The 27080-nt window shown below is 41.9% G+C and overlaps 2 protein-coding genes, 1 long non-coding RNA gene and 2 other non-coding genes across 12 annotated transcripts in view; 2 read left to right on the plus strand and 3 right to left on the minus strand.

Annotated features, from left to right (window-relative positions):
• Positions 1 to 10465, plus strand: part of ACP4 (acid phosphatase 4) — a 16125-nt gene extending 5660 nt beyond the window's left edge. For 3 of the 4 annotated variants that reach the window (XM_042474584.1, XM_042474586.1, XM_042474585.1), the window contains 8 exons: positions 12 to 149; positions 568 to 666; positions 2130 to 2225; positions 2408 to 2540; positions 3636 to 3718; positions 5740 to 5846; positions 6412 to 6581; positions 6663 to 10465. In XM_042474584.1, coding sequence (XP_042330518.1) covers positions 12 to 149; positions 568 to 666; positions 2130 to 2225; positions 2408 to 2540; positions 3636 to 3718; positions 5740 to 5846; positions 6412 to 6581; positions 6663 to 6748 — 912 coding nt within the window. In that variant the 3' untranslated portion in view covers positions 6749 to 10465. Of the gene's footprint in view, positions 1 to 11; positions 150 to 567; positions 667 to 2129; positions 2226 to 2407; positions 2541 to 3635; positions 3719 to 5739; positions 5847 to 6411 lie in introns of all 4 variants that reach the window. The other variant, XM_042474587.1, reaches the window with a different exon arrangement.
• LOC121935869 lies at positions 8871 to 8960 on the minus strand. The gene has a single exon (XR_006104891.1). It is a non-coding gene; the product is annotated as a small nucleolar RNA SNORD88 (small nucleolar RNA).
• Positions 9062 to 12352, minus strand: LOC121934269. The gene is made up of 3 exons (XR_006104604.1): positions 12278 to 12352; positions 10335 to 10418; positions 9062 to 9159 (listed from the first exon to the last, which is right to left on the minus strand). It is a non-coding gene; the product is annotated as an uncharacterized LOC121934269 (long non-coding RNA).
• Positions 9810 to 9902, minus strand: LOC121935868. The gene has a single exon (XR_006104890.1). It is a non-coding gene; the product is annotated as a small nucleolar RNA SNORD88 (small nucleolar RNA).
• A 5541-nt stretch (positions 12353 to 17893) lies between the features above and the next one.
• The window catches only part of LOC121934258 (protein kinase C and casein kinase substrate in neurons protein 3-like), a 46625-nt gene continuing 37438 nt past the window's right edge, over positions 17894 to 27080 (plus strand). Inside the window, exons 1-2 of one of the 5 annotated variants that reach the window (XM_042474579.1) lie at positions 17894 to 18396; positions 20251 to 20422. In XM_042474579.1, coding sequence (XP_042330513.1) covers positions 20386 to 20422 — 37 coding nt within the window. In that variant the 5' untranslated portion in view covers positions 17894 to 18396; positions 20251 to 20385. Of the gene's footprint in view, positions 18397 to 20060; positions 20423 to 20945; positions 21062 to 22056; positions 22110 to 22832; positions 22852 to 27080 lie in introns of those variants that run through there. The other 4 variants (XM_042474578.1, XM_042474582.1, XM_042474581.1 and 1 more) reach the window with 4 other exon arrangements.

Consider the following 27080-nt stretch of genomic DNA (forward strand, 5'->3'; position numbering starts at 1 on the left):
TTTATTTTCAGATATACATTCGCAGCACAGATTATGACCGCACTATCATGAGTGCCCAAGCCAACCTAATGGGACTCTATCCAAATTTGGATCCAGAGACTGGCTGGAGTCCTGTCCCCATCCACACAGTGCCAATTAAATATGATAAGGTAAGTTAATGCAAACCTTGGATTCCCTGAAATAGATTCTTCCCCACACATCTTATTCAGGGCTGCCAGTTGCCTGTGATTACACACATGACATTTAAATATTAAGTTGTATTTACTGTACTGGTGTCATTGGACCATAACTGCCTTGAGTCCCTATACTGGGAAGGAGGAGGGATATAGATAAATAAAATAATTATTATATCATCCGTAGTTGTCAATGGTCAGGGAAGATGGGAGCTGTGGTTCAACAAAAGGTAGAGAACCTAATTTCTGAAAGAGAATGTATCTTTAAATAGAGGACTGCCCTGTGTAAAGAACGTATGGCTACTTTGCTTAATGGTTTAGACTGAGAAAAGCAAGAGACCTGATTTCTCCTATAGTCAGATTTTGTCTGTTTTTTCTTAACTGGCCCACACAGCTGCTGAAATCGCCAACCCGGACCTGCCATCGATACCAACAGCTAATGGAAGAGACAATTAATTTGCCAAGCTATCAGGCTAAAATGAAAGGCTGGAAGGTAAGAAGACACATAGATTATGAAGTGGGGGAAAGGAGGTTTCTGTAAGCAGTGCTCCTCTCATCAGTTTAGCCACAATTAAAAAAAAATTACACAGCCAATCCAATTAAAATATTTAAAAGTGTAAAACACATTCAAAGTATAGTAGAGATTAAAAGGAACCGTGCGGGTTACCACTCTAACTTTCTGCCAGTTGAAATAGCAGACTGTTTTGAGGAGGGAAGCCTTTTCATTTACCTTTGCTGCTCACTCATAGAGTATGTCTGCATGGCAAAGCTAGAGCAGTTTTATACCATTTTAATCCTCATGACTCTCCCCTCCAAAGAATCCTAGGACATGCTATATCTTGAGGTTGGATTCTGAGTTAAACAGGTAATTACAGTCATTTATGGTGGAGAGCCAGCATGACGTAGTGGTTTGACTGTTGGACTATGACTCTGGAGACCAGGGTTTGATTCCCAGCTCAGCCATGAAACCCACTGGGTGACCTTGGCCAAGTCACATGCTCTCAGCCTCAGGGGAAGGCAGTTTGGCAAACCTTCTCTGAATAAATCTGGCCAAGAAAACCACATGAGGAGGTCATCATAAATTGGAAACAACTTGAAGGCACACAACAAAAATGCACAATATCCATGGAGCTTCAAAAGCTTGCAACCAATATATTGTGCTTTTTGGTTGGCCAATAAAGGTATCACTGATGGATTTTTGTTTGTATTTGTTAAATGCCCAACACAGCTATCCCTGAATGGTTTCTGAACAACAAAAATGGTTGCATTATATGGCTCAGGCTCAGGTCCAGGTTATTTGGCAAACATTATTTACCTGGATGAACCAGCTCAAGCTCTGAGAGCTTCTGGAGAGGCCCTTCTTTCAGTCCCACCACTATTGCAAGCACAGTTGGTGGGGATGCAAGAGAGGGCTTTCTTGGTGGCTGCACCTAGACTCTGGAACTCCCTTTCCAGGGAGCCTAGAATGGCTTCCTCTTTGTTGCCCTTCTGCCAGCAGGATAAGACCTTCGAGTTCAGACAGGTGTTTAAAACAGAATGTCTATAAAGGACGTCCTGTAGTGTTATTTTAAAGTGTTATCATTTTTAACTGCTTTTATCATTTTAAATTGTAATCTATTTTTCAACAAATGATTGCTTTTAATATTTTCATAGTTTAATTCCATTTTGTCACTTTTGCAAGTTTTTAATTGTACTGCGTTTTTAGACTGCAAGCTGCTTTTGGTCCCAATTTTTGGGGGAAAACAGGTCACAAATAAATATAATTATAATTATGCTGCCATCACTATACCAAAGAGTTTTGAGGAGCAATCATACTTCACCTCTTAATATTTCAGCCTGACCATTTTCATGTGGAAATATACTTCTTTAGATACAATATACATTGTTGTTGTGTGAAACTAAGAAGCTCAAGTTTAAAGTTCTTCATTTAGTTCCTTACCCGTCTGTCCCTTATAGGGCTTCATAAAAGAGATGAGTAATTACACGGGACTTAAACTGGAGCAGCTCACTCTGCGGGGTCTTTGGAGAGTACATGACTCTCTTTTCTGTCAGGTAGGAATACCACATATTATTACTCCCTCCCCCTTTTCCTCCCAACAAGGTTACCTACATACCTTTCTCATGTTTTAAAAAAATCAATTTTTTTGGACTACAGCTCCCCAGTTTCCTTAGCCAGCATTGTCACTGGCCACTAACGTTTCCGAAGTTCTGCTTTTCTCTCACTTCCTTTGTAGAAAATGCACAACCTGACCTTGCCTAGCTGGGCCACACCACAGGTCCTGACTACTCTTGCAGAGATAGAAATATTCAATGTCGAGGCTCATGTGGGAATGTATGCCACTCAGGAGAAGGCTCGATTCACTGGAGGTAAATTTTAACATTTCACTGTATACTGTATAATCATAGGCCCTCAGAGTTAACAAACCATCTGCAATACTACATTACAAAATAAAATGCATGGTAAGTTGAACATGACTGGGAGAGCATACTTATCAATGGCATGTTTGGTTTACCAGTCTAAAAGCTGATCTAGATCTGCAGCAAGTTGGCTTTGTCACCAGTTGGTACAAAGTTTATGGGGTGATCTTGAAGCAGTCCTCAGCTACAAACTTGGAGGCTGTCCTGTTATGACTATGACTGCATCTACATTGAAGAATGAATGCAGTTTGACATCAGTTTAACTGTCATGATTCAATGCTATGAAATTCTTGGATTTGTAGTTTTGTGAGATATTTCACCTTCGGTCAGAGCTCTGGTGCCAGAACAAACTACAAATCCTAGGATTCGATAGGATGGAGCCATGACAGTTAAAGTGGTGTCAAGCTGCATTAATTCTGCAGTGTAGCAGCAGCCAGAGTGAGGCAGCCACCTGAGGTGGCTAATGTTGAAAGATGGTTGCAGTCTCTGACTTTTCTGCATAGCCATCCCTTTGTGTTCCACACAGCTCATCCTCCTGCCCCTCAGGAAGACGACCTGGTGAATGTTGTCCCAGTATTGATAATGTATTACAATTTAGCCAATGGTCTATTTAGCTACCATACATACAATGTGGGAGGGGATACCCTCTTGCCTTTCTCAGGCAGTTAAATAACTTCGGCTCTCCTTCAAAGTAAGGTTATTAAGGGGAGAGACAGGGGATGACCACACATATTATATTAAGCTCATTGGAAGGATGAAACTAGTAAACACCCAAGCTAACTTAAAGCATCACCAGCAGATAGGGATTCTGGAAGCTGTATTCTGAGCTCTGGGAACGTTGTTTGATGGCATCTCTGTAGTAGAAGCTGGCATTTAACAGATCAGACAAATCTTGGAATCCAACTGATACCAGATTCTTTTTCAAGACTGCACTTTTTGAAGTGACACTGTACCCCTTCACTTCTTATTTGTATAGGTGCCTCGTATGTTTCCCCATACCTGACTACACCATTCTTATCAGCACTGTCCTTATTCTCTCTGTAGGATTGCTACTGGGAGCTATCCTGAGCAACTTCTCCAAAATTGTGTGCCGAGATCTGCCTCTCAAAATGGTGATGTATTCTGCTGTAAGTCCTTCCCAAGCTTAGATTTTCCAAGGGCAGCATAGGAAGATATGGATGGTTTAGGGAATCTACATGTTTAAGACAGATTTTAATTGGAAGATTATAATTCTAGAATTATTTGAGATGCCTCTCCACTCAAAAGAATATCAAGGCATCCTAGTTTTCTAAGTTTATGAGATACACCAAAACTATGTTGTTGTTGTGTGCCTTCAAGTCTTAAGAGCAGTAGAAAAGCAGTCTTAAGACTCCAAAGTGAAGACAGGGCCTTCAAATGTCATTTGGAATATGATTGTTAACAGCGTGTCTAAAACTGAACAAAGAAATGGCTAGTTTAACCATTTTAAGAAGCATTTCACAATTCAGGTGGCATGAACTCAAAAAAATCATCCTCACCAACCTTGCATCTTGGCTGCGAGATGTACAGAAGAGCCTTATTATAAGCAGTTTTACAGTAATGCACTTACATGTAACATGTGATACCATAAACCCAAATAAAGGCCCATACAGACAGGCCAAAATAGAACTGTTTTGGGTCACTTTGGAGGTATGCTGTTTAAATGATGTACGCATCCTAAGAGTCCGGAAGCCACACCAAGGCCACGCTCATGACCCAAAGCAGCCTTATTTTGGCCTGTCTGTATGGGGCCTAACTTTGGGCACTGCAGTTCAACAACATTTAAAGGACACTATTCCCATCACCCCTATAACAGACATGCAGGCTCTGGACCACCTCTACAGCATATAAAATTCTGGATTGTGTCCTCCATGCACTCATGGAGAAAAGGACAACCAATGTTACAGTCTAACAGGTAGTACTACCAGTACTAACAGGTACTACATTTAGGTACGGTAGTTCTTTATTTTTATAATAATAATAATCTGTTTATTTATAGCCCGCTTTTCCTTGGCAGATCAAAGCGGGTTACACAGAAGTACACAAATGTACACTTTACAAACAGTAATCACATAAGCATCCAAATCGATATATAAACTATTAAAAACAATATTAAAATTACAAGATTAAAACCATACAAAAACTAGCTTAAAGTGCTGGTGCAGCGAGTGCAGCGGGGAGAGAGATCTTACAACATCTGGGGGAAAGCCTGTTGGAAGAGGAAGGTTTTTAACCTCTTCCTAAATAGGTCAAGGGAGGTAGCCGAGCGGAGCTCACCGGGAAGAGTTCCAAAGCTGTGGGGCCGAGATAGAGAATGCCCTCTGTGCAGTCATGGAATACTTCGTGTCTGGAACCCTCAACAGTTGCTTCCCGGCCGACCTGAGAGCGTGGGGCGGATTATATGGGGAGAGGCGGTCCTCCAAGTACCCTGGGCCCAAGCCATTTAAGACTTTATAGGTAATAACCAACACCTTGTATTGCGCCCGGAAGCGAATGGGCAGCCAATGTAGATCTTGTAGGACAGGTATTATATGGCTGGTCTTGGAACATCCAGTGACCAACCTTGCTGCCATGTTCTGCACTAACTGAAGCTTACGGGTTTAGTACAAGGGTTGCCCCATGTAGAGCGTGTTACAGAAATCCAACTGAGAGGTCACCAGAGAATGTACCACTGTTTCAAGGTCCCCCCAGCCCAGGTAGGGTCGCAGCTGGCGTAACAGCCGAAGCTGATAACAAGTGCTCCTGACTTTCGCATCCACCTGAGATGTAACGTTTGGTATATTTATCCCACCTTTCTTCCAATAATGGGACTCAAGGCAGCTAACAACATATTTTAAAATAACAAATCAAAACTATAGTTTGCAGTTGACTTGATGCCTTTATAGGAAGCTCTTCAGAAGAAAAGGTTTAAGTCAGCATTTCTTCATCTGGGACCTCCTTGCTAAGAGGGAGCCCTGTACCCAAATCCTGCCGTGAGTGCAACTGCACACAGGTCATATACCAAACATTATCCTATCTTCAGAATAGCATGTGAACCTGGTACAGGAAAGAGGGAGGGAAAGGGGATGCTACAGTATATTGAAACAGATAAGGTCACACTGTGGCTAAATTGCTTTTCTGCTCACTTTAGCATGACAGCACCTTGATTGCTTTGCATGGAGCCCTGGGCCTTTATAATGGTCACCCGCCACCCTATGCTGCCTGCCATGGATTTGAGTTCTACCAGGAAAGCAATAAGTATGTTTGGTTTTTAAAAAGGAGGGAGGTATCTAGTTTTGCTAGAGGCTAGGCTTATCCTCTAATTCTTACTTTCCACCTGAGACAAATAGGTATTCCAGTGGGGCATGTTTGCTGCTGCTCTGCAGCAGCCTGACAAGTAACACCAGACAGACTTTTAATACTCAAGATCGTATTTATTGATAGAACAAAGCATTCTTTTTTAATGAGAACTGCCAGCTAGAAGTATCTTTGCAGCATAACCAGCTGCCTCTCAAGTGATTTGTCAGCACATTTAACTGCTGACGCATTACACCAGCAGTTCTTAACCTTTTTGGGCTCACAGATTCCTTTGAGATTTGAATGGAAGCTAAGCACCCCCCCCGTCCCTGAAAAAAATACCTTAATTTCTCAAGCGACAATCATTTTACACACATGGTTTATATATCTCCACCTTGGAACCCCTGATGGGACAGGCTGAGAACCCCTGCATTACAGCATCATTATGGACTGATGCCAGTTCTGCTGTTAAAGCATAGCTCAGAGCATCACCTACTAAAATACCCAATTTCTTCCCTTATTCCAGCTCGTTCAGTGTAGCTATGTTCTACCGGAACACAAGTGATCAACCACCTCACGTATTAGCCCTTCCTGGCTGCTCCACACCTTGCCCACTACCTCGTTTCATTCACCTCACACGTCCTGTTGTCCCACATGATTGGGATGCTGAATGCCAAAATCCTCGAAAAAGCACAGGTAATAAAAGCCCCCACTGCCAACTTTAGATCTCCTTGAGTGAATTCAAAATTTACACCTGTCCTTAACACTGTTTTGCAGGACGCACAGTAACCTCTCTGGCTGTAGCAGTAGGTCTGCTAAGCATGGCGCTAATTGGAATGGGGATTTTGTACTGGAGAAGGTAATGGGAAAAAAGCTCATGACAACAATCATAATTTCCCATATGTAAATATACAAAGACAGTCTTTGTGCATTCTGCAAAGTGGATTGGAACCTAAAAGCTCTTACACAGCCTTCCTGTCTGGGAGCTCAGAGAAGTCTATCTGGATAGTAGTATCAATAGCATTGGCAAGTGTCATTCAGGGCAGGGAATTAGTAGGAAAGGGCCCAGAAAAGGAAAAACAAAAACCACAGATTTGTAGTACACTCAGTACAGAGATAACTGTTAATACCACTAGTGAGAACTACCAAGGGCAGCTAGCTAACTATAACTCAGACCGAGAGCACTTAAATTACATATTACCCTAACTCTTTCCAGCAAGATGTAATTCTTAATCACCTACAGCATTTAGGAAAGGTTTGCTTTCCATTTCAGTAAGGAACTTGCTCTAACAAAAAGGTCTTTTTTAGCAATTTTCAAACTCAAAATTCTAATGCTTTGGGGGGAGGGGGGCTTCATGTACACATCCAGGAAGAGAAACTGTTTTAAAAACAAACTAATGTGAGTGTTGTACTACAATTTTTAAAGTATATTTACAAGGTAGCTTGGACACAGATGCATTGTTTGTTGTAACATTTTATTTAAGATCATAAGTATTGCACAGAATGTGACTGTCCTAAACACTTACAATCCAAACTTGTTTCTCCCCACCCAAAAGCAGAGTCTGAGAAAAATAACCCGAGTTGAGAGGTAACTCACACCTCACTATCCAGATGGGCTAAACAGCTGATAGGTAATATTACAGCTGGATAAGCATTCAAGCAAGATTTAGATCCGCAGGCAGAGGCGGGAAATATAAATAAAAATTATTATATGAATCACTTTAGTATACTGTATCCTTCACAGTGCGCAGACCCACCTTGATGCATGTAGCAAGCAAGGTCCTGCCACCCTGTACCATTTGGCTTTTAAATTGGGAGGGAGGCTTTGGACCACCTGACAACCAGTAGCACACCCTCATTTTCCTGTAGTGGAAGATAGTGTCTTAAGACTCCTCTTCCTACCTCCCACAGGAGGCAGAACTAGGCTTTATGGAGTTCTGCTTATCCTCTGCCCTTTTCAGTAGTTTGCTAATTCTAAGTAGTATCCAGGACAGTTCCAGGTATCCTGGGATTAGTGGCCAAGACAGTTGAAGGAGAACACAGCATCACCACCCCAATTTACCTACTGTAAAAGAACTGCCAGCTGACTCAGTGTTCTGTTCCCAACAGCTTCCCCTTCTCAATCAGGAGGATATTTTTTTAACCTTAGCCACAAGTTGGGAAGTCAGATAGGCTCAATACTAGCTGAAGATGCCTCCTCGCATATCCAGTGAGACTCTCCACCATGCTAAAGATCCCACCTGGTACAAGTAATGAAGGGTGGAAAATGAAGCTTAACGAAAGGCAGACAACATAAAAAACCAAACAGAACAGAAACACCCTTCAGTGGATTTATGGTAATCCAAGAAACTCTTTCGAAGTCATACTTCCTCCTGCAAGGACAACTCATCCACTTGGGTATCTTCCGTCTTTCAGAGAGATGTGGCCAGACAACTTGGCTGAGGCTAAATGTGAAGAAACATGCAGCATGCATTAGCATCACAGCACTTAAGAAGTTAGTAATAAACCACAAGCCAATACCTCCACCAGATACAGGCATATCTTCAGAAAGTACAGCAACAGAACTAAGCTAATTACAGCAAGCTTCTCAACCTGGTACCGTCCCCATGCAACTTAACACACTGGAAGTGCACCAGGTTGGAAATGAGACAGATGTTATATGAACATAAGTGGACATTATATTCATGATTGATTATGCAATAATATGTTTTGGGATGTGTATGCAACTTTTCACTATCTTCTTTACATTTGATTGACATACAGCTTTGCCTCCATACCTCTAAAAGCTGTGAGGACACACGATTCTGCTCCCTGCCTACACAGAAGCACAAAATGATAGTGTCTTTTTAAACTAGTTATGACCATGTTGGTTGGGATTCTGGGACTTGTACTGAAAAAAGGAACTTTTCCAGGCTGTGCTCACATACTACTAAAGAACAAGAGTGTTTTAGATGCAAAAGGAGCACAACTAAATATGCATGCTCAGAACCCCTCAGTCTCCTGGAGTGTCAAGTCTCCAGAAGGCACCAAAATCATCACAGTGGTCGGAGCCCAGTGCTGACATCATTGGGGTATCCCCTGCACTTCATGCTTGCTATCCAAGCTCCTTGAAATTTTTCTTCCAACACTTAATCTTGAAATTGCCTCCTCTTTCACCCATTAGCAGAACACTGAACAGCCCTACTCACCTTGCGTGCTCCATATGGTAGTCATATGCACCTTGGTGTGCCAATCATCCTGGGAACAGGGCGATATACCTTACCGCTGGAGTCACCTATCAGGAATGATACTATATTACTTAGGACTCAGAAATTAACATAGTTACTGTGTCATTAGCTTTGTATTCCTCAGACTATTTTATCATGCAGATCATCAATATTTTCCCTAATGTCCCAGGGGATGCATTTGTGTCATTGGTTAAAAATGTTTATTTCCTGGAAACCAGTTGCATTTCTTGGCAGTCAGTGGCTCATGGTTCAGCAATGGTCTACAGACCACGTTTAACTACACTGCGTTGTATCAGTCCACTTCAAATTCTGCCACACATCCATGACAGGATGGCAGAAGGGTATGAAGAAAAATGGCTACCTTCTCCAAGACAATCAAAATCCAACTGTGGGGGATGGAAGAGGACCAGAAGGGAAAAGAGTGGGCTTTTCACCTCCCAGAATTGCCCAATCTTTGCATTTTCCTCCTCAGCAAAAAGGCCCATCTTTCAGAGTCACAGATGCCTATTTTAGTTGTACACCTATGTTCACACATTGAACACCCCAGTAAGAACCCTCCATAAGAGGCTCTCAGGGATATGTGTACAGGAATGGGGGATTTACTCTTTAACCCCTGGGTTACCGAGAGAACACTGTACTAACCCCCCATTTAGGATCAACCCTAACCCCCAATTTCAACCTGCCAGGTTCAGGGATTCTGCTCCTCAGTCCCCCATGATGTCAAAGGCATGGGGGGCACTGTTATCATCACAGGAATTGTCTGTGCCCAGTGCTCACATCACTGGAGGAACCCTGTTGCAATTTACACGCAACAATGCTTCCCCCTCTATCAAATTTAACTCTATCTCAAGAAAGGTAAATACTGAGAAGAATGAGGCAACTGACAATTGTCTACAACTCACAATATCTGCTCTGGGATTGCTGCTTTTCCACTCCCACAACAGCAGCCATATTCCCCAGTGATCACCTGAATTGCAGAGGACTTCCATATTATATTCTATAGCAATGATTGAACCTGTTAGATCTCACTGTGATACTGCATGCATTGAATGCTCATTTTAGGAAATCTCAAATGCATACAACTCCATAGTTGTAGGTCAACACTGGCTATGATGTTTTACCCAACATGCCCACCTCTTCAGAACCTTTTTAAAATATAAAACCTTTTTAAGGACCTCAAGATTTTTCAAAATGATTTCAAACTAGGCTCAGCACCACTCACCTGGTACAACAAGGTGAAAGGATGGCTGGAGGCATGATACAGATGCTCCATTTTGAAAGGAAAGCAGAAAGAATACCTATGCTCCTGTAGGAAGAAAAATAATTGTTAATAAAATAAGTCCAAATGCTTGAGCCTCCTCAGAAATATATCATCTCTTCCCCCCGCCTCTACTTCTTACATAAACTTCCTCCCATTTTACCCTTTCTCCTCTTTTAGTCTCTTAACAATAGTATGAGAAAGGTATCAGGCTGAATAAGTGTAGCTGGCTCCAAATCACTCTTAGTGGAGACTTAAACCCAGATGTCTCAATTCTAAATGACTACACTACCTCCTATAATCCACTCTACAAAACAGCACTAATTTATAAATACCTGTCTTAAACCATTCACTTAGTATCCACTCTACTGACCTTCCTTCTCATTCCTTTCCTGTTTATAACACCACCCCTAACTACCCTAGAATCCTAATTCACATCCCCAGACCCTACCCTTCACTCAATTCATCTTCTCCCTGTTGCATTCCTTTTGCCTCCATGGAGGAAAGCACTTCACTATAAAGTATTAAAAATGCATAGCAATATATAACAACTATTTATGGAATGCTGTTTCCTCTCACAGAATATATTACAGCCAGCCCTCCATATCCAGACTTTTTTCCCATGGATTCAAGCACCCACAGTTTGAAAATATTTTAGAACTATATTAATTCCAAAAAGCAAACCCTGATTTTGCCATTTTATTACACTGTTTTTAATGGGACTTCAGCATCCACAGGGATCCTGAAATGAAACCCCAGTGAATAAGGTCCCAGTATAATGACACTATACAGCTCTTGAAACCTCCAGACCTTCACTTGTGGAATGATGTACTTTCCTCAAAACCTCTGAATCTTTAATAACATGGCTAAAATCAAACCTGTAATATCATATAGCTTATATTATCATACTGTTGTTTTTTTAAGAATCATTGCTGCTATCTATAATTCATCCTGCTCTGAAACTGCTTTGCCTCTATTGATAGAAGTGACTTTACAGTGTGTTAGTATGCAAAGTGATCTTGTAGTACCTCTGGGACTAAACTAAAAGGAATTGGTATCATGGACTTTCATAGGCTTAAGGCCACTTCCACAGATGCACCTGAGGAAGTAGGCAAACATCTAAGAAGAGCCCTCCTCCCATCCACCATCTTGAGGGGAGAGAAGCAGAGTCATGATGTGTTATGTATTGTTAATCTGATATTGGAAACCGCTTTGATCGTCCATGGAAAAGCGGTATACAAATAAAGATTATTATTATTATTATTATTATTATTATTATCTATGCAATCTCATGTCCCCCGCTTCTTTCAGTTAGGCTGCATCCGCACTGCAAAAATAATCCAGTTTGACACTGCTTTAACTGTGATGGCTCAATGCTATGGAATCCTGGAAACTGTAGTTTACTGTGGCACTACAGCTCTGATGGAGAAAGCTAAATGTCTCACAAAACCACAAGTCCCAGAATTTCTTAGGACTGAGCCATGGTGGTTAAAGCAGTGTCAAATCTGGATTACTTCTGCAGTGTGGACACAGCCTTAAAAGAATTAAAGGAGCTACAAGGTATCTTTGCATACTAATTTTGCAGGCTAACAAGGCTAGCTCTTTGAATTTTGCAGTATGTTAGCATTCAAATCCTACTATACACACACACACACACACTCTTTACATTTTAGTACAGTTCCTCCATAGAGGCACATTTCCCAACTAATCTTTCCTCCTGCATCACATCCCCTTCAATAAATCCCTCAAAGCAGGCAGAAATCCAACAGGTCAACCTTTTCCTCCTTTCCCAACCCCACCAGGAAAGAGTCACCCGTTGAATTTCCACTTAGGAGGCCCCTGCTCTTAAAAAACACCCAAAATGGGACCAGCCACCCCAGCCCTTTATAGCCTTTATCACAACATACCTTCCAAACGCCGCCATTTTAAACAGGAGCAGCTCAGCTGCACATGGCCCTTTTATACTCTCTTATGCCACGCCCCTTCGCCCGAGCCCCGCCCACTGATGCAACCGGCCATCCCGCGCTTGCGCACAACGGACACGCAAGAAACTCCGCCCACCTGCATAAAAAGGCTCGCATGCGTAAAGATAGTTTGTTAGTAGTCCTGTTTCATGGTAGTTTTGAGAGAGGGGGCGTGTTTGCGCATGCGCAGATGCTCCCCCCCAAACAACCGTTAAGTTTTGAATGGGAATGGTGGGAGTCCTCAGATTTAAAGGGGAAAGTTGGTCCAAAACACACTGCAGAAATAATCCAGTTTGAAACCGTTTGAACTGCCCTTGCTCAATGCTAGGGAATTCTGGGAACTGTAGTTTTGGGAGACATTTAGCCATCTCTGTCAGAAAAGAGCTCTGGTGCCACAACAAACTACAATTTCCCATGATTCCCTAGCACTGAGCCAGGGCAGTTATAAAGTGGTCTCAAACTGGATTATTTTTGCAGTGTGTTTTTGGACCAGATTCATTTTCCCTTCATCATTTATTTGTGCCCCACAGTACAGTAGTACTGTTATATTATTCTTCAGGTGTTGTTGGACTACAGCTCCCATCATTCTTCAGCATTTGCTATGTTGGATAAGGCTGATGAGAACTGAACTCCAAGACCACCATCTGGAGACCCACATGTTTCTTATCCAGGAAAACGCTGAAAACCTTTGGTGTCATTAATTGTGATGTTATATTTGGAATATATATATATATATATGTCAGAAAACTACAATTCACACCCTTCTGGCCAAATTATTTTCCACACAGGTCTCTTCTAAGGCTACACATCATTATCATTATCATGTCATTTGTAACCTAGGCTACATCCGCACTGGAGAAATAACCTGGTTTGGCATCACTTTAACTCCTTTCTGGCTCAAGGCTATGGAATTCTGGGAGTTGGAGTTTGTTGTGAAAAGTAACTTTTCGGACTACACGCTGCAGAAATAAAACAGTTTGAGATGGCTTTAACTGCCTTGGCTCAGTGCTAGGGAGTCCTGGGAATTGTAGTTTATGGTGGCACCAGAGCTCTCTGAGAAAGAAGGCAAAATGTCTCGCAAAACTACAGTTCCCAGGATTCCCTAGCATTGAGCTAGAGCAGTTAAAAAGGTCTCAGAAAGGATTATTTCTGCAGTGTGGTCTGAACTCACAGCTCCAAAATCTGGACATGATGGCTGTGGGATTCTGGGAGTTATAGTCCAAAAATAACTTCCCCCAACTTTGTCCTTGTGAGGGAACTTAATTTTTGTGCAATGTGTTTTCAAGACCATTGCCTGCCTGCCTGGGCCTTTCATCACAGGCCTTTAACTGCTCTCTAAAGTTGGGTTGTTTATCCCTAAAAAGAGACTTTGTTACCCATGCTGGTGTATATAAATTTTGGAATCATGATAACCCTTGAATGACCCCTGGCCAGACTCCTAGCTTGACCGCCATTACTGGCAAAGCGACAGGACATGTCCACATTCCTTAGGCAAACAGCCACATTAGCATCTCAGAAGGTCGGGGAAGTTGCAAGAAGGGATTATCTTCAGCCAGGAAGAGTAAAATGTTTGCCTTTCCTGGAGCAATCGCCCCCCTCCTCAAGTCTGTTGTCCAAACAGCTTAAGTCATAGATATTATCAGACTCAGACATCCAGGTGAAAGAAAGCAATTAAACACCTTTGTTTCAATCACCAAAACTCTCTGCCCTCAGGCCAGATTTGGCCCATAAAAGGTCCCCACTTTTGCTGCTCAGCGCGCCATTTTCAAGGTCTACCCACTCCACGTCAGTCAGACCTTTGATCTGGTGGCCGGCTTTCCTGCTCAAACCCAGGTGCGGAGCAGATTGGCCTCACTGCCCAACATCCCATTTCACTTCCCGGAGGAAGACTACATCTTGGTAAGTATACCATTAGCAAAGCCTGAACATCTTTTCCACATTTCCAACCTTTCTTCCTGAGCCTTGAATGTGTGTATGTGTGTGCATTGTGTGTGTGTTTCCCCTTTTTCAATAAAGTAGATCTTTAGTTATTATAACCTGCCTCAGCTTCAGTTATTGGGAGGCCCTGGTCTACTCAGTATACACATAGGGAGACGATCTCGGAGGGCTCTTGTAGCCAGCCCCCTCTTGCTACATTTGGACTAATAACATCATAATAAAATTCCCCCTAACGGACCCTTGGCTACAACTTTAGTGCTGTTGGTATGAGCTTCTTCTGCTGAAATGGCATTTTACATTCAGCGGCTTTTAATGGCATTTGTGCTGATCTGCTGCAGTTACCTTTGCTGCAATGGTCATTTTTAAGGGTTGTTAGGTTTTACAGTATTATTTTTCATGATGGGTTGATATTATATAGAGTGTTTATGGAGAAGTATAATGTAGAGCTTGCACCCTAGGTTTTATGGAAGATGGATGGTGAGAGCATTTGCCCTAATATATAAATATCTTAGTGAGAGCCAGTTTAGTGTAATGGTTTGAGTGTCAGACTTTGGGATATTCAGAGACTGGCAGACATTTGGTCTAAGGCGAAGATGATGGAAACCCTCCTCTGAATACATATCTTGCCTAGCAAACTCCTTATTAATTACTATAAGCTGGAGTAGAAAGCTTAAAACAACAATAAATATCTTGGGTAAAATAAAATAAATGGTTCTCATAAAGTCACCGCGACACCTGAGAATAAGAAACTGAGATTGGAACAGTTTTGCACACCCAAACAAACCTGGAGCATCAGTGGGCAATAGAGGATCTTCCAGATCTTGTTGAATGGTAGATCCCAACATTCTTTGATATTAACAATGCTGGCTAAGGCTGTAGTCCAAAAACCAGTTTGGAGGAAAACAATTTTCCTTATCCTGGCTTAGGGCCACTCTGAATGCAATATCCATTCTTTTAGGAATCTGTGGTACAAAACACACTGCAGAAATAATCCACTTTGAGACCATTTTTACTGCCCTGGCTCAGTGCTAGGGAATCATGGCCATTTGTAGTTTATTGTGGCACCAGCTAAATGTCTCACAAAACTTTTAATTCCCACAGTTCCCTGGCACTGATCCAGAATTGTTAAAGTGGTCTCAAACTGGATTATTGCTGCAACATGTTTTGTACCACAGATTCCTAAAAGAATGGATATTGCATTCAGAGTGGCCTTTTATATTATACACTGATGTTCATCTGGAAGAGACCCGGCTTGAAGATCAGTATAAACAATGATTGCCCCTGCATTCTGTCTCTTGATTTCAAAAAGATACTATAAAAAAGTGGTTGGGGAAGGGAAAAGGAAAAAAATAAATAAAACCCAGGTTCTCTCTCTTAATATGGTTCTAAAGTAAAGTCAATGCATTTCCCATCTAACGTGTGTTACAAACTTGTCTAGACTATGACTGCTTCTGCACTGCAGAAATAATCCAGTTTGATACCACTTTGACATGGCTTAATGCTATGGAATTTTGGGAATTGTAGTTTTGTGGGACATAGCTTTCTCTGTCAGAGAGCTCTGGTGCCACAACAAACAAAACTTCCCAGAATTCCATAGCATTGAGCCATGGTAATTAAGGTGGTGTCAAAATGGATTATTTCTGTAGTGTGGGTGCAGCCTATTTCCTATGAGGGAAAAAATCTTTGTTGTTGTTATGTGACTTCAAGCCATTTGTGCCTTATGGCAACCCTAGGTAAACCTTTCACAAAGTTTTCTTGGCATGATTTGATCTGAGTGTGACTTGCCTGAAGTCACCCAGCAGGTTTGCATGGTGGGGCGGGGATTTGAATCCTGGTCTCCAGAGTTGTAGTCCAGTACTCAGACTACACCATTATGTTTCTGTGGTATCTATATGTTTGGAGGCAGTTTGCTGTTCAATATAATTTTATCTAGGAGCCACTGCAAAGGAGGCCCTACATCCTTCACACTGTGGTTATCCCACTGTGGAAAGTGACCTTTGCTTTGAACCAGCAAGGTTCTCATCATGTAGCTGTTGATTTGTTGCTTCTGTTAAATACTGTAGTTATTAAGACATTTTAAATGAATGTCTCATTGTGTCACAATCAGCATTTCCGCTTATGTACAGCCCGGACTCCTTATAGTAAAATGAATGAGATGAAATGATGATGACACATATGATTACAGTGTCTTTGTATGGGGTGGGAGCAGGGACAGATTAAGACATCTTGAGGTCCCACAGGTCCCCAAAGTGCATTATTCTAACATAATGGGGACATTTAATGGGGTTAGTTTAGGTCAGTTGCCCCATATAGCCTGAAGCTTTAAAAGGTTGCTTGCTTAGCTTGTGCATAAAATGTTGCTTGCTTAGTTTGGCACCAGGTGACAAAGTCATCACTATAGCCTTCAGATCTCATTTCAACAAATGTCTGGTGAAGGAATTGTTTCTTGTGAATCGGAATTTTGGGTGGATAACTATGAAAGCAGCCAGGCAGTAAGCCTGCAGAACGCCTAGCATCTTCTTCTTTGGCTACACAGTTCCTTTCTGCAAGCAAAAAATAAATCCAAATCTTTTGGATTCATGTTGAAGCCCCAGGAGTGTTTTGAAATGCCATTAAAAATTAAACCAATAAGCAATAGTTTAGGAGTACATTCTGAAGTGGGGAAACTCATTCTGCTTGTCCCCACTGCCACACCCCAAGAGAGCCCACTTGATAGCTACAAAGCAGTTCCAGCTACAGGTCTTTTCTAAAGCTAATGGGTGTTGTTGTTGTGTGTTGTTGTTTGAGTCATTTCCAACCCTATCACAGGGTTTTCTTGGCAGGTTTTTTCAGAAGGAATTTGCCATTGTCATCCTCTGAAGCTGAGAGAGTGTTACTTGCCTCAGAGGATGACAAGTGGATTTTCATGGCTGAGCCAGGATTTGAACCCTGGTCTCCAGAGTCATAGTCCAACATTCAAAACACTATACTACACTGGGTGTTACTTGCTCATTTAAGACCAAGCTACTGTGAAATACAGTCAGCCCTCCTTATCCACAATTTTTTTATCCATGAATTCAAGCATCCATGGCTTGAAAAATTCCAAAAAAGTATAAATAAAGCTTGATTTTTCATTTTATATAAGGGACTCCATTTTGCTCTACTATTATATTTGATGGGGCTTTAGCATCCACAGATTTTGTTATCCACTGGGGCTTCTGGAACCAAATTCCAGCAGATAACAAGGTCCCAATGTACTTTTCATAAAAGCAACATAGATCACAACAGTATTTTGTGCCTGGGAAATTCTATCCCATCACATCCCATTCAGAGAGCTTTAGCTCAAATCAGAGGGAACGGGAAACCTGAAGCAACAGTGGCAGATGATGCCATTGCCTCTGCTAATTAAGAAGCCCAGTATTCTGACTCAGTGACTCTGATTCCACTGCCCCACTGCCAATGAGATGCCAATCGCAAAAGTACACAATGAAGTTGTTGCAAGTCAAATTTGCTGGGTTGTTTTCATTAGGCACATATGTTAAAGTTAGTCTGGAATAGCCACACTGTGAGTCAAAATGCTTGGTGCAAAAGTATAAATTAACTTTATCTTTTGCATTTGGTTGGCAGAGTCTTCGCACAATGGCTGCAACGGTTTGGCAGATGGCGCTGAGAAAGGCTTGTGTAGTTTCCATCTTGAATGCCAACCTCTGTACCAAGCAGAATGCACCCAATTGCAGCAGGCCAACTCATCACAAAAGCATGAAGTGTAAAATAACACAGCTGCCTTTACGTCTTGGAAACCCCTCACAAGACAGCATTTCTACGAGCTATATCCAGGTTGCAGAACTTGGAGCACTGAGAGGCCTGTGACCCCGATATAAAAAATCTCTGGCTGGGAACTGAAATGCACTTGGCTTTTCACAAGCTGCTGCCTCCCTTCTGCCTTTCCTTCATCTGGTCCCTAGAAAACCTTTTGGGGAGTATTTCTAAGAAATGTCAAAAGTCACTCACTTTGTGAGAGTTCCTGGCAAACAAACAAGAACAACAAGAACAACAACAACAACCAGTTGTTTTCATCTTCATCTTTGAAGCCCATCTTCCTGGGAGTTTTTGACGTCTTCCTGGGAGTTTATGCTCTCAAAATGGTAGCTATTGTAACTAGATATGCCCTCAAAATAGATGGTTTGTGAATTCCTGCCCCCAGAGCTTGAGCCAAGCGACTGGTTGTGGGAGTCGGATATGAGGAATATTTATAGACTTGGCCTAAGCAGAAGACGCAGAATGAAGAAAGCCAAAGCAGCAACTTACTTTTTCACCACTATGGGGACAGTGTGGGATTAATCCCTAATTTTCTTCTTAATTCCCTAGTGTAGTGATCAACACAGACAGAAGTGGGTTGACACAGCCAGAAGCAGTTTGTGGAGAATCACAGAATTTACCATTAGGAGGCACTGGTGGTAATGCAAAGGGAGGCTAGACTGAGCATCCCTTATCCAAAATACTTGGGGCCAGAAGTATTTTGGATTTTGGATCTTTTCAGATTTTGGATATGCATAATGCAGAATGAGATATCTTGGAGATGGGACCAAAGTCTAAACACGAAATTCATTTATGTTTCATATGCACCTTATACACTTAGCCTGATGGTAATTTTATACACAATATTTTTAAAATATTTATTTATTCATTCATTTATTATAAATAATAAGTAAACAACTATGTACAAAACATGGCACAACAATAAAGCAAAATAAAACAATTCATCTCACAACTTTAAATTATGTTGCGGGTCTCCATGTTTGTATGCATTTAACCATCAGAAAGCAAAGCTGGTGCTATCTAGCCATCCACTGGACAATTTTGGATTTTAGGGTATTTTGGATTTCTGATTTCCAGCATGTATGGAGTTTGAAATTTTGGGAAGCTGAACTTTCATTTGTTAAATATTGTTAAGTGCCTCATCCTTACAAATAGAGAGAGAGAGAGAACAATTTTAAAGTGGGGCATTTTTTGCTAATGACAGGGCAGTGCCCTAAGGCAAGGGGTTGGAAAGCTCAGAGATACTGGAACTGGTTGCTTATACTTTCCTCATTCTTATCCATTGTTTCCTCTCTGCTTGCAGTGATCTAAGACTTCACCTTCTTTGTAGCACTGCTTTCTTCAGTGCTAGAAACAACAACAACAATACATAAACACATATACAAAGACGTGGATCAAATGTTCTCTAAAACTGAAAAATAATCTTAGAGCTGGTACAATCAGAATTATGGATGCAAAAAAATAATAACTGATGTCACCTTTACTGATTGGTTTACTTTAGTTTTCTTGCACTGATAGGCTTGTGTGGTTGTAGTGTCAAGTCAATCTTTATTTACAGTCAATGGATCCAGCATGACACGTTATAACTTTAAAACCATATAAAATGGAAAGGTTACATATAACGTAGAACCATAGCCACTTTTACTGATTGGTTTGCTTTATTTAGTGTCCTTGCGTTGATAGGCTTCTGTGGCTGTGGTGTTTTTTCCATTAAAATTACTTGGGGAATATTTACAGTAGGATGTTGCATTCCTGCTGGAGGATGTATAGCTTGTAGATGTTCGCTTCTGAGGTCCTTGAGCAAAGATCTGTTGATTAAAAACTCACACGCACACCCCTCTGTCTTAGCCAAACATTTGGCATCCGCTGTCCATATGTACATGATGTCGATGTCGTTCTCCTGGAATAGAAAAACCACCCTCCCTCAGATTTTGGAAGAGATCCATGGGTGCAGCTGTGGCAGCTGTCAGGGTGTGGAGTGGCCAGGAATGTGGCGGGGTGGCACGTAGGAGACAGTTTTATGCCTGTCGGTGGGGAGGGCAACTTTTGAGTTTCTCCACAGCAGGGGTCCTGGGGGTTGGGAGTCCGTGAGACAGCTTGAATGGGAACTGATGGGTTAGTAGCAAAGGGTTAACCAGAACATGTGTGCCCCCCCTCCATCCACACACTCTCTCTTTCAGCCTGAAGTTTGACATTCTCCAGCCAGGAATTTTCCAGGCCTAAATCCATCTTCCAGCAGCTTCAACCCTCTTTCCAGATTTGGGTTCTTCTGAACTGGAGGCAGTGGTGGCGGCAGCAGCAGCAGCAGCAAGAGAATGAAGGAAAAAGGAGAAAAGGAGAAAGGGGGAAAGGGTGAGTTAAATGGATATTTGTATGTGGTGTGGGAGCAGTGAGACAGTTGCAAGCAGGAGAGAGCAAGTGAAATGCACAAATGCACAAAGGATGTGACAGGGAGGAATGGGAACTGATGGGTTAGTAGCAAAGGGTTAACCAGAACATGTGTGCCCTGGATGTAAAGTAGAATTGTGGACCAAAGAAGGCAAAGAAATAGTGGAAGATCTGAATATGTGCTCTAGGAATGCGGCTTTGAAGAGAAAAGAAGTTGAGCTGGTACATAGCATGCTGGATTCAAAGCCAGTCTCAGCTGTCAATGAACTGAGTACAGTAAGCCTCTAGTTCTCAGTGGGTGCATCTACACTGTAGAATTAATGCAGTTTGGTACCACTTTAACTGCCCTGGCTCCATCCTACAGAACCCTACAATTTGTAGTTTTGGCACCAGCACTCTTTGGCAGAAAAGGCTAAAGACCTTATAAAACTACAAATCCCTAGATTCCATAGGCTGGAGCTACAGCACTTAAGGTGGTGACAAACTGTACAGTATTAGTTCTTCAGTGCAGATTCACCCGGTGTCAGTTTTCCTGTCAGGAAAAGAGGAACTGACACACAGTGTGCCGGATGACCATGTTATTTTCTTCTTAGAATAAATGAGGTAAAGACGAGAAATCTGTTTGTTTGCATTTGAAAATTATTGTGAGCACAAGTGTTTGTCGATGCAGCCATAATATGATATGAAGGAGGAATAAACTTTATTTTTTGAAAAAGCCAGAGCAATGACAAACATATTGGATAGTGTACCTTAGGCAGAGGGTGAAAGACATGTTGAATTAGAAGACTGCTTGAGTCAAGAATGAGAAAGGTTTATACAATTAGTCATTATTTAATGATATTTAACTGGATCTTGGAGACAGTGATATAAATGTCAGTTTGGTGTAACTATCTTCATGCCTCTCTGCTGTGTTGTGGACACTTAACATGGGACAAATTCCAGAGAAGTAGCAGTGCAAATTCATTGTACCGAAAACAAAAAGAGCCTTGTGGCTGTTTGAAGACTAACAGATTTATTGCGGCGTAAGCCACAATAAATCTATTAATCTTGAGGGAGTCACAAGATTCTTTATTGCACTTACTTGGCAGGACATCCCACTGAATGCAACTATACTTACTTCTGAGTAAACACAAGTAGCATGGAGCTGAATTTTGATGAAGGGCTAAAAGGAAAAAAAAGGGTGACTGAGGAGAGGAAGGGAGTGAATGGTGTATGGGACAGAGGAAAGGAGAGGAATTATTTATAAGGATAGACTATATAAATGCATTCTAGAAGGAAAAAAATAGAAAGGAGAATGAAAGAGTATTTGCAGACTGATAAAAAGATGAAAGGCAAGCAAGTAGATTCAAATTAGATAGAGATGGATTTGGATTTGGGTGAACAAATAATAAATTAAGTGGGTGAAACTAAAAGGGTTTGAGCTAGAGGGAGGCGCTCTGAATTAGTGAGTGGGGCAGGCACGGATGGAGAACTAGTAAGCTAGGGAATGTAAGAGAGACAGCAACAGAGGGGAAAGCACTAGGTTCTCTCTGGCACCTGCCCTAATTTTCCCCTTCCACCATCCCAATTGCTGCTGGGCTGCCATCGCCCGTTTCTTTGGGACAGAGAGAGTGGAGGACGAGTAAAGTCAGGATGGGGGCCCCTTCAGAGGGTAAGTTTCCTTCAGTCAAAGCAGGAGGCAGAATGGCTCCATGGGGCTTTTCAGGGGGGGGGGGGCAGAATGGTGGCATCAAATAAAATGAAGTTGGTAAGTTTCCTTGTGTGGCTTGCAAATGTAGGGCATGGATTCACAACCCTGAAAATTATGGAAAGAGAGAGAATGGGAGAGAAGTGTAAAATTTGTGAGAAAGGCATACATTGGGATGCAAGGAGGGGATTCACCTCCATCTTCCACATCACACAAGCCAAATAATGAGTATTTGCTCCCCACTGGTGCTCAGTGGCAGAGCTCCTGATATACATGTACAAGTTCCAGGTTCACTCGCTGGCATCTCCAGGTCAGACAAAGACAATCCTGTCAGAAACCCTGGAGGGCAGCTGTCAGATGTATTGACAGTTCTCAGCCAGAGGGACCAATACTCTGAGTGCAGTTTTGGATGTATGTGACTGTATGAATTGTCTGTGCATCCCATATCACAAGGGGCCTGTTTCACAGAATACAAACAGGATTTGGTAGGGGTGGCTGTAAACATTGTTTGCAGCAGACAGAGACTGATGTGGTATCTGCTGCAGCTGTGGATGGATGTGTGTCTGAAAAGCGGTGTTGTTGTTGTTTGTTTTTTTGTAGCATTTAATTTCCTTTATTGGTGGCGTTATCTTTCCTTTCCTCTGAGGTGCTCAAGGTAATTCGTGGTTCTTCCATCTACATTTTATTCTCCTAGTAAGCTTGTAAGGTAAGTTAGGTTCAGAGACCAAGCAGAATGATGGTTTGCTGGTAGTATGTGCACAGTGTGTGTGTGTGTGTTTGTGGGGACGTGGCTGATTGGGGAGGGGGGTATTATGGCGCTTGTAATGCCATGAATCTAATGGACTATAGATGGCAGTGGTGTGAAGCAGTGCTTGAATTACAGAGGAGCTGGCGTGGATCTGGGCCTCATTGTGACATTGGAGAAGCTCTTAATGTTTGTGGCTGGAGGAACTTCTAACTGGAATTTGTCTTTGTTTAACTGTTTTATGCAGTTTGAGTTGCATTGGTTATACAGGTTGAGTCTCCCTTATCCAGAGTTCCAAATTCCAAAATACTCCAAAATCCAAAATGTTCCACATGGTGGAAATGAGACCTTTGCTCTCTGATGGTTCAGTGCACACAAATTTGGTTTCGTGCACAAAAGTATTATAACATATTGTGCATAAAATGACCTGGCTGTGTTTATAAGATGTATATGAAACATAAAAGAATGTAATATTTAGACTTGGGTGCCACCTCCAAATTATCTCATTATGTATATGCAAATATTCCAAAAGCTGAAAAACTCTGAAATCCAAAACACTTCTGGTCGTAGGCATTTCAGATAAGGAAGGGAGACTCATGCTGTAGTGACTAGACAAATGCAAGTTTTTATAGAATGGGGCAGTGGTGGTTCTGGAATTTTAAGATCTAGTAGCTATTTAGAATTGTGGTTTTCAGCCTTTGGCCCTCCAGATGCTGGTGACTTTAACTCCCAGAATCCCCAAGCATTGCCCATGCTTTTTGGAACTTATAGGAGTTGAATATCACAACATCTGAACTGCCTGTTTAAGGACCACTTATCTAGGTGCCTGAGAACTATTCCAGAGTTATGGATGATGCAGGACTTGAGCTTGGAAAAGTTACTTCTTTGGGCCTTCCAGAATTTCCCAAAATTTCTGAGAGTCATGGTACCAACGAGTAATTTCCTCAAGCTCTGAAGAAAGGTCATGATCATCGGAATCAATGGAACAACTTGGTTGGATTGGAACATGGGCATTCTTTGTGTTATGGCTTTTTGGGGCACCAGATAGCCCCCACCCCTTTTTCGTAATGCAGTCAGAACAGTTTGAGGGAAATTGCATGGACATTGATTGAGAGCAATGGAGCCACATTGGCAGGGCAGCCCCTTCAAGCCGCCTTCCACTCCACCCAATTGTGGGAAAGAAGGAGACAACCGCAATCTGGCAATTCCACCCATTTTTCGTATTTTCCTCCCTATTCTTTTCTTTCCTGGATGGAAACCTAAGGCAATGAAGCCAGTTTAGGAGAGGCAGAGGGGAGCCTGTTTCCTTACAGCAAACCCCAAGCCATCCTTTTCAGCCCAACTCATGCCAACTCCAGCTAGGCCAGCCTTCTATCCTCCATTCTTTTTTTCCCCATTTTTTTCAGCTTGTGGAAAAGCAATACAGAGCCAAAATGAAATTAAATCACAAAGCTAGATCTCAGTGCTGGGAAGGGAAGAGGAGTTTAATGTGGTAGCAGTGGCCACAGGGAAGGGAGAAGAAAGGGATTGTAACATACACTCACACACACACAAAACAACACACCAGGAGGGAGCCAGAAGTGAGGAACAATTTGGCAGGACAAAGCTTTGAATATGAAAAATTCATATGATCTGTTGTATTGAAACAGAGGAAGAAAGAGTATGTTTAGAAATGCAAGTATTCCATCTCTCATGCATCTACCCACCCGCCAACATTGCTCCATGGGAGAACTGTAACAGTCACCCAGCAGGCAGCAGCTCAACAGGTGCTGTCTTTCTTGGGGAAAATATATATTGACAGAGGAGGTTAGCCTTCCTGATGACAGGATAGTATAAACAAAACAAGGCTGATCTCTTTGAAAATGGATGCATAGAAAATAAGGGGTTAAATGTACAGTAGTTCTATTTATCCATCACTTCATTTATATCACTTCTTTCTCCCAGACTAGGACTCAAGGTGGCTTACAAAAAAAGGCAGAAAAGTACAATCAAAGTACATTAGTTAAAAATATACAATGTTGAGGCTAAAACAGTGTTAGGAGCTTATTGTTCACCTTTTTAAACCGGCTCCAGCCTCCCGGGACACGGGATGGAGGTAGGGATTATCGCTCACTAAATTGCCGCTGAACCACTGGCTGCCATCAGCCCGGGTCCAAGCTGGGTCTCGGCCGTGCTCCAACAGCACTTTTTAGAAGTCGGTTTAAAAAGGTGTGTGATAAGCTCCTTAAACAACAACAGAATTAAAATCATTCAAGATCTTACTCTAAAACAAAGATTAAAAACAGCACAGACCATAAAAGCCCTTCTCTTGTTAAAAATCAATTCCCTGTTTCTTGCTGGGGGGGGGCGGTTAAAGAAGGAGCCATTCTACCTTCCTTAGGAAGGTAGTTCCAAAGTGTGGGAGGAACCACAGAGAAGACCTTCTCCCACATTCCCACCAACTGTGCCTCTGCAGGAGATTTGATAGATAAATTATTCTCCTGTAGATCTTAAAGGATCATATGGGAGGATATTGTCTTTCAAATAGTCTGGGCACATTCAGTGTAAATAAATGGAAGTTCAATGTTGGGATCATGCTGAATAGGTCAATGAAAATGTCACCCCTGTACTCACCTGTATAAAACAAAGGCAAATTCCACACTAGGATCGTGATGAAAAAAGTCAAAGATAAATCTGCTCTTATACAAATATATGGTGTGCCCATACTTGGAATGCTGTATACAGTTCTGGTCACTGCATCAAAAAGGATATTGTACAAAAGGTGCAGAAGACAGCAACCCAAACATAGTCAGAACTCTTCTGAGAAAACATTATAGTGCTTAGGAGATTTTTCGCTTGTTACAAAAGTGAAGCAAAGGGAGAATGTGATAGTGGTTTACAAAACAGTGCCTAGCATTTAAAAAAAAAAAATCTTGCCTGGAAGCTGACAGGATTCAAGACAGAGCCTGAAACAAGGAGGTTAACAATCTTGTGAAGGAATAGGCAGGAATATGGCTGTGGTCTGCATAGTACAGCATATGGGAGAGGTCATTTATGTATGTGAGCATGGACTGTGGAGAGCAAGGGGAGGCAGACTGTGAAAAAATGTGCCCCCCTCTCTGTGTATGTTACATTGGAACTTTGCATGTGCAATGGCAGTGTGCTGTTCTCTAGGGATGGGAAATGTGTGACCTTCTAGATATTGTTAGACTGCAACTCCCATCATTCTTTATCATGGCATATGCTAGCTAGGGCTGGTGGAAGCTGTGGTCCACCTGTAAGGCCACACATATCCCTACCCTACTCTTGCTCTGCCCCATTCATCTGGGCTGTGATTCTGCAGTGCAAGATTGCTGAAGAGAGTTTGGCCAGCAGTGACAACTAAGTGCCTGGCCCCTACTAACAGAGCTGAGGTGTTTTTTGTGGGAAATCAGTGCTTCTCCTGTGTGTGGGAAATGCTGTTTTCCAGGGTCAGGATGGGAGAAATACATTGGAGAGAAACAGCCTGAAGAAAACACAAAATTTACATATGACAAAGTGGAGTAGAGTTGATAGAGGAGATACCCGATAGCCAGGGTCAGAGTTAGCTAGGAGATGAGTGAAAGATGTGATTTAGATATTATGTTCAATTATGATCTGTTCTGTTCAATAAAGCATTATTATTATTATTATTATTATTATTATTATCATCATCATCATTATACAGTGGACCCTGTATATGCTGAGGTTTGGTTCCAAGATCCCCCGTGGATAACAAAATCCGTATATGCTCAAGTCCCATTAAATATAATGACATAGCAAAATGGTGTCCCTTATAAAAATGGAAAATCAAGGTTTGATATTTGAAATTTATACTTTTTTTGAACATTTTCAAACTGTGGATAGTTGAATCCGTGTATAAAAAAATCCATGTATAAGAAGGGCCGACTGTACCTGTTTGTCTCCAAGAACACCGTGTAAGGGATATTGGAAAGTTTAAGTTCAGGTGACTGTGGTAGCAGCAGTCTATCAAAGATGGTGGTGTCTGGTAGGGATGTGAGATTAATAACATTTCAGCACAGGAACCACGAGAGCATCTAGGAGGTCCATGCAGTTGGTAGCCAAAGTGGTGGGACAGAAGAATGTCCACATACTGGTGACAGAGGCTGGGAGTAATGGAAGTCCTCACATTCGCTTGCCACTGTGGAGAGTTTTATCTGTGTGTGCTTCCA

The sequence above is a fragment of the Sceloporus undulatus genome, chromosome 6 (genome assembly GCF_019175285.1).
Source record: "Sceloporus undulatus isolate JIND9_A2432 ecotype Alabama chromosome 6, SceUnd_v1.1, whole genome shotgun sequence".
Classification (NCBI taxonomy): Eukaryota; Metazoa; Chordata; class Lepidosauria; order Squamata; family Phrynosomatidae; genus Sceloporus; species Sceloporus undulatus.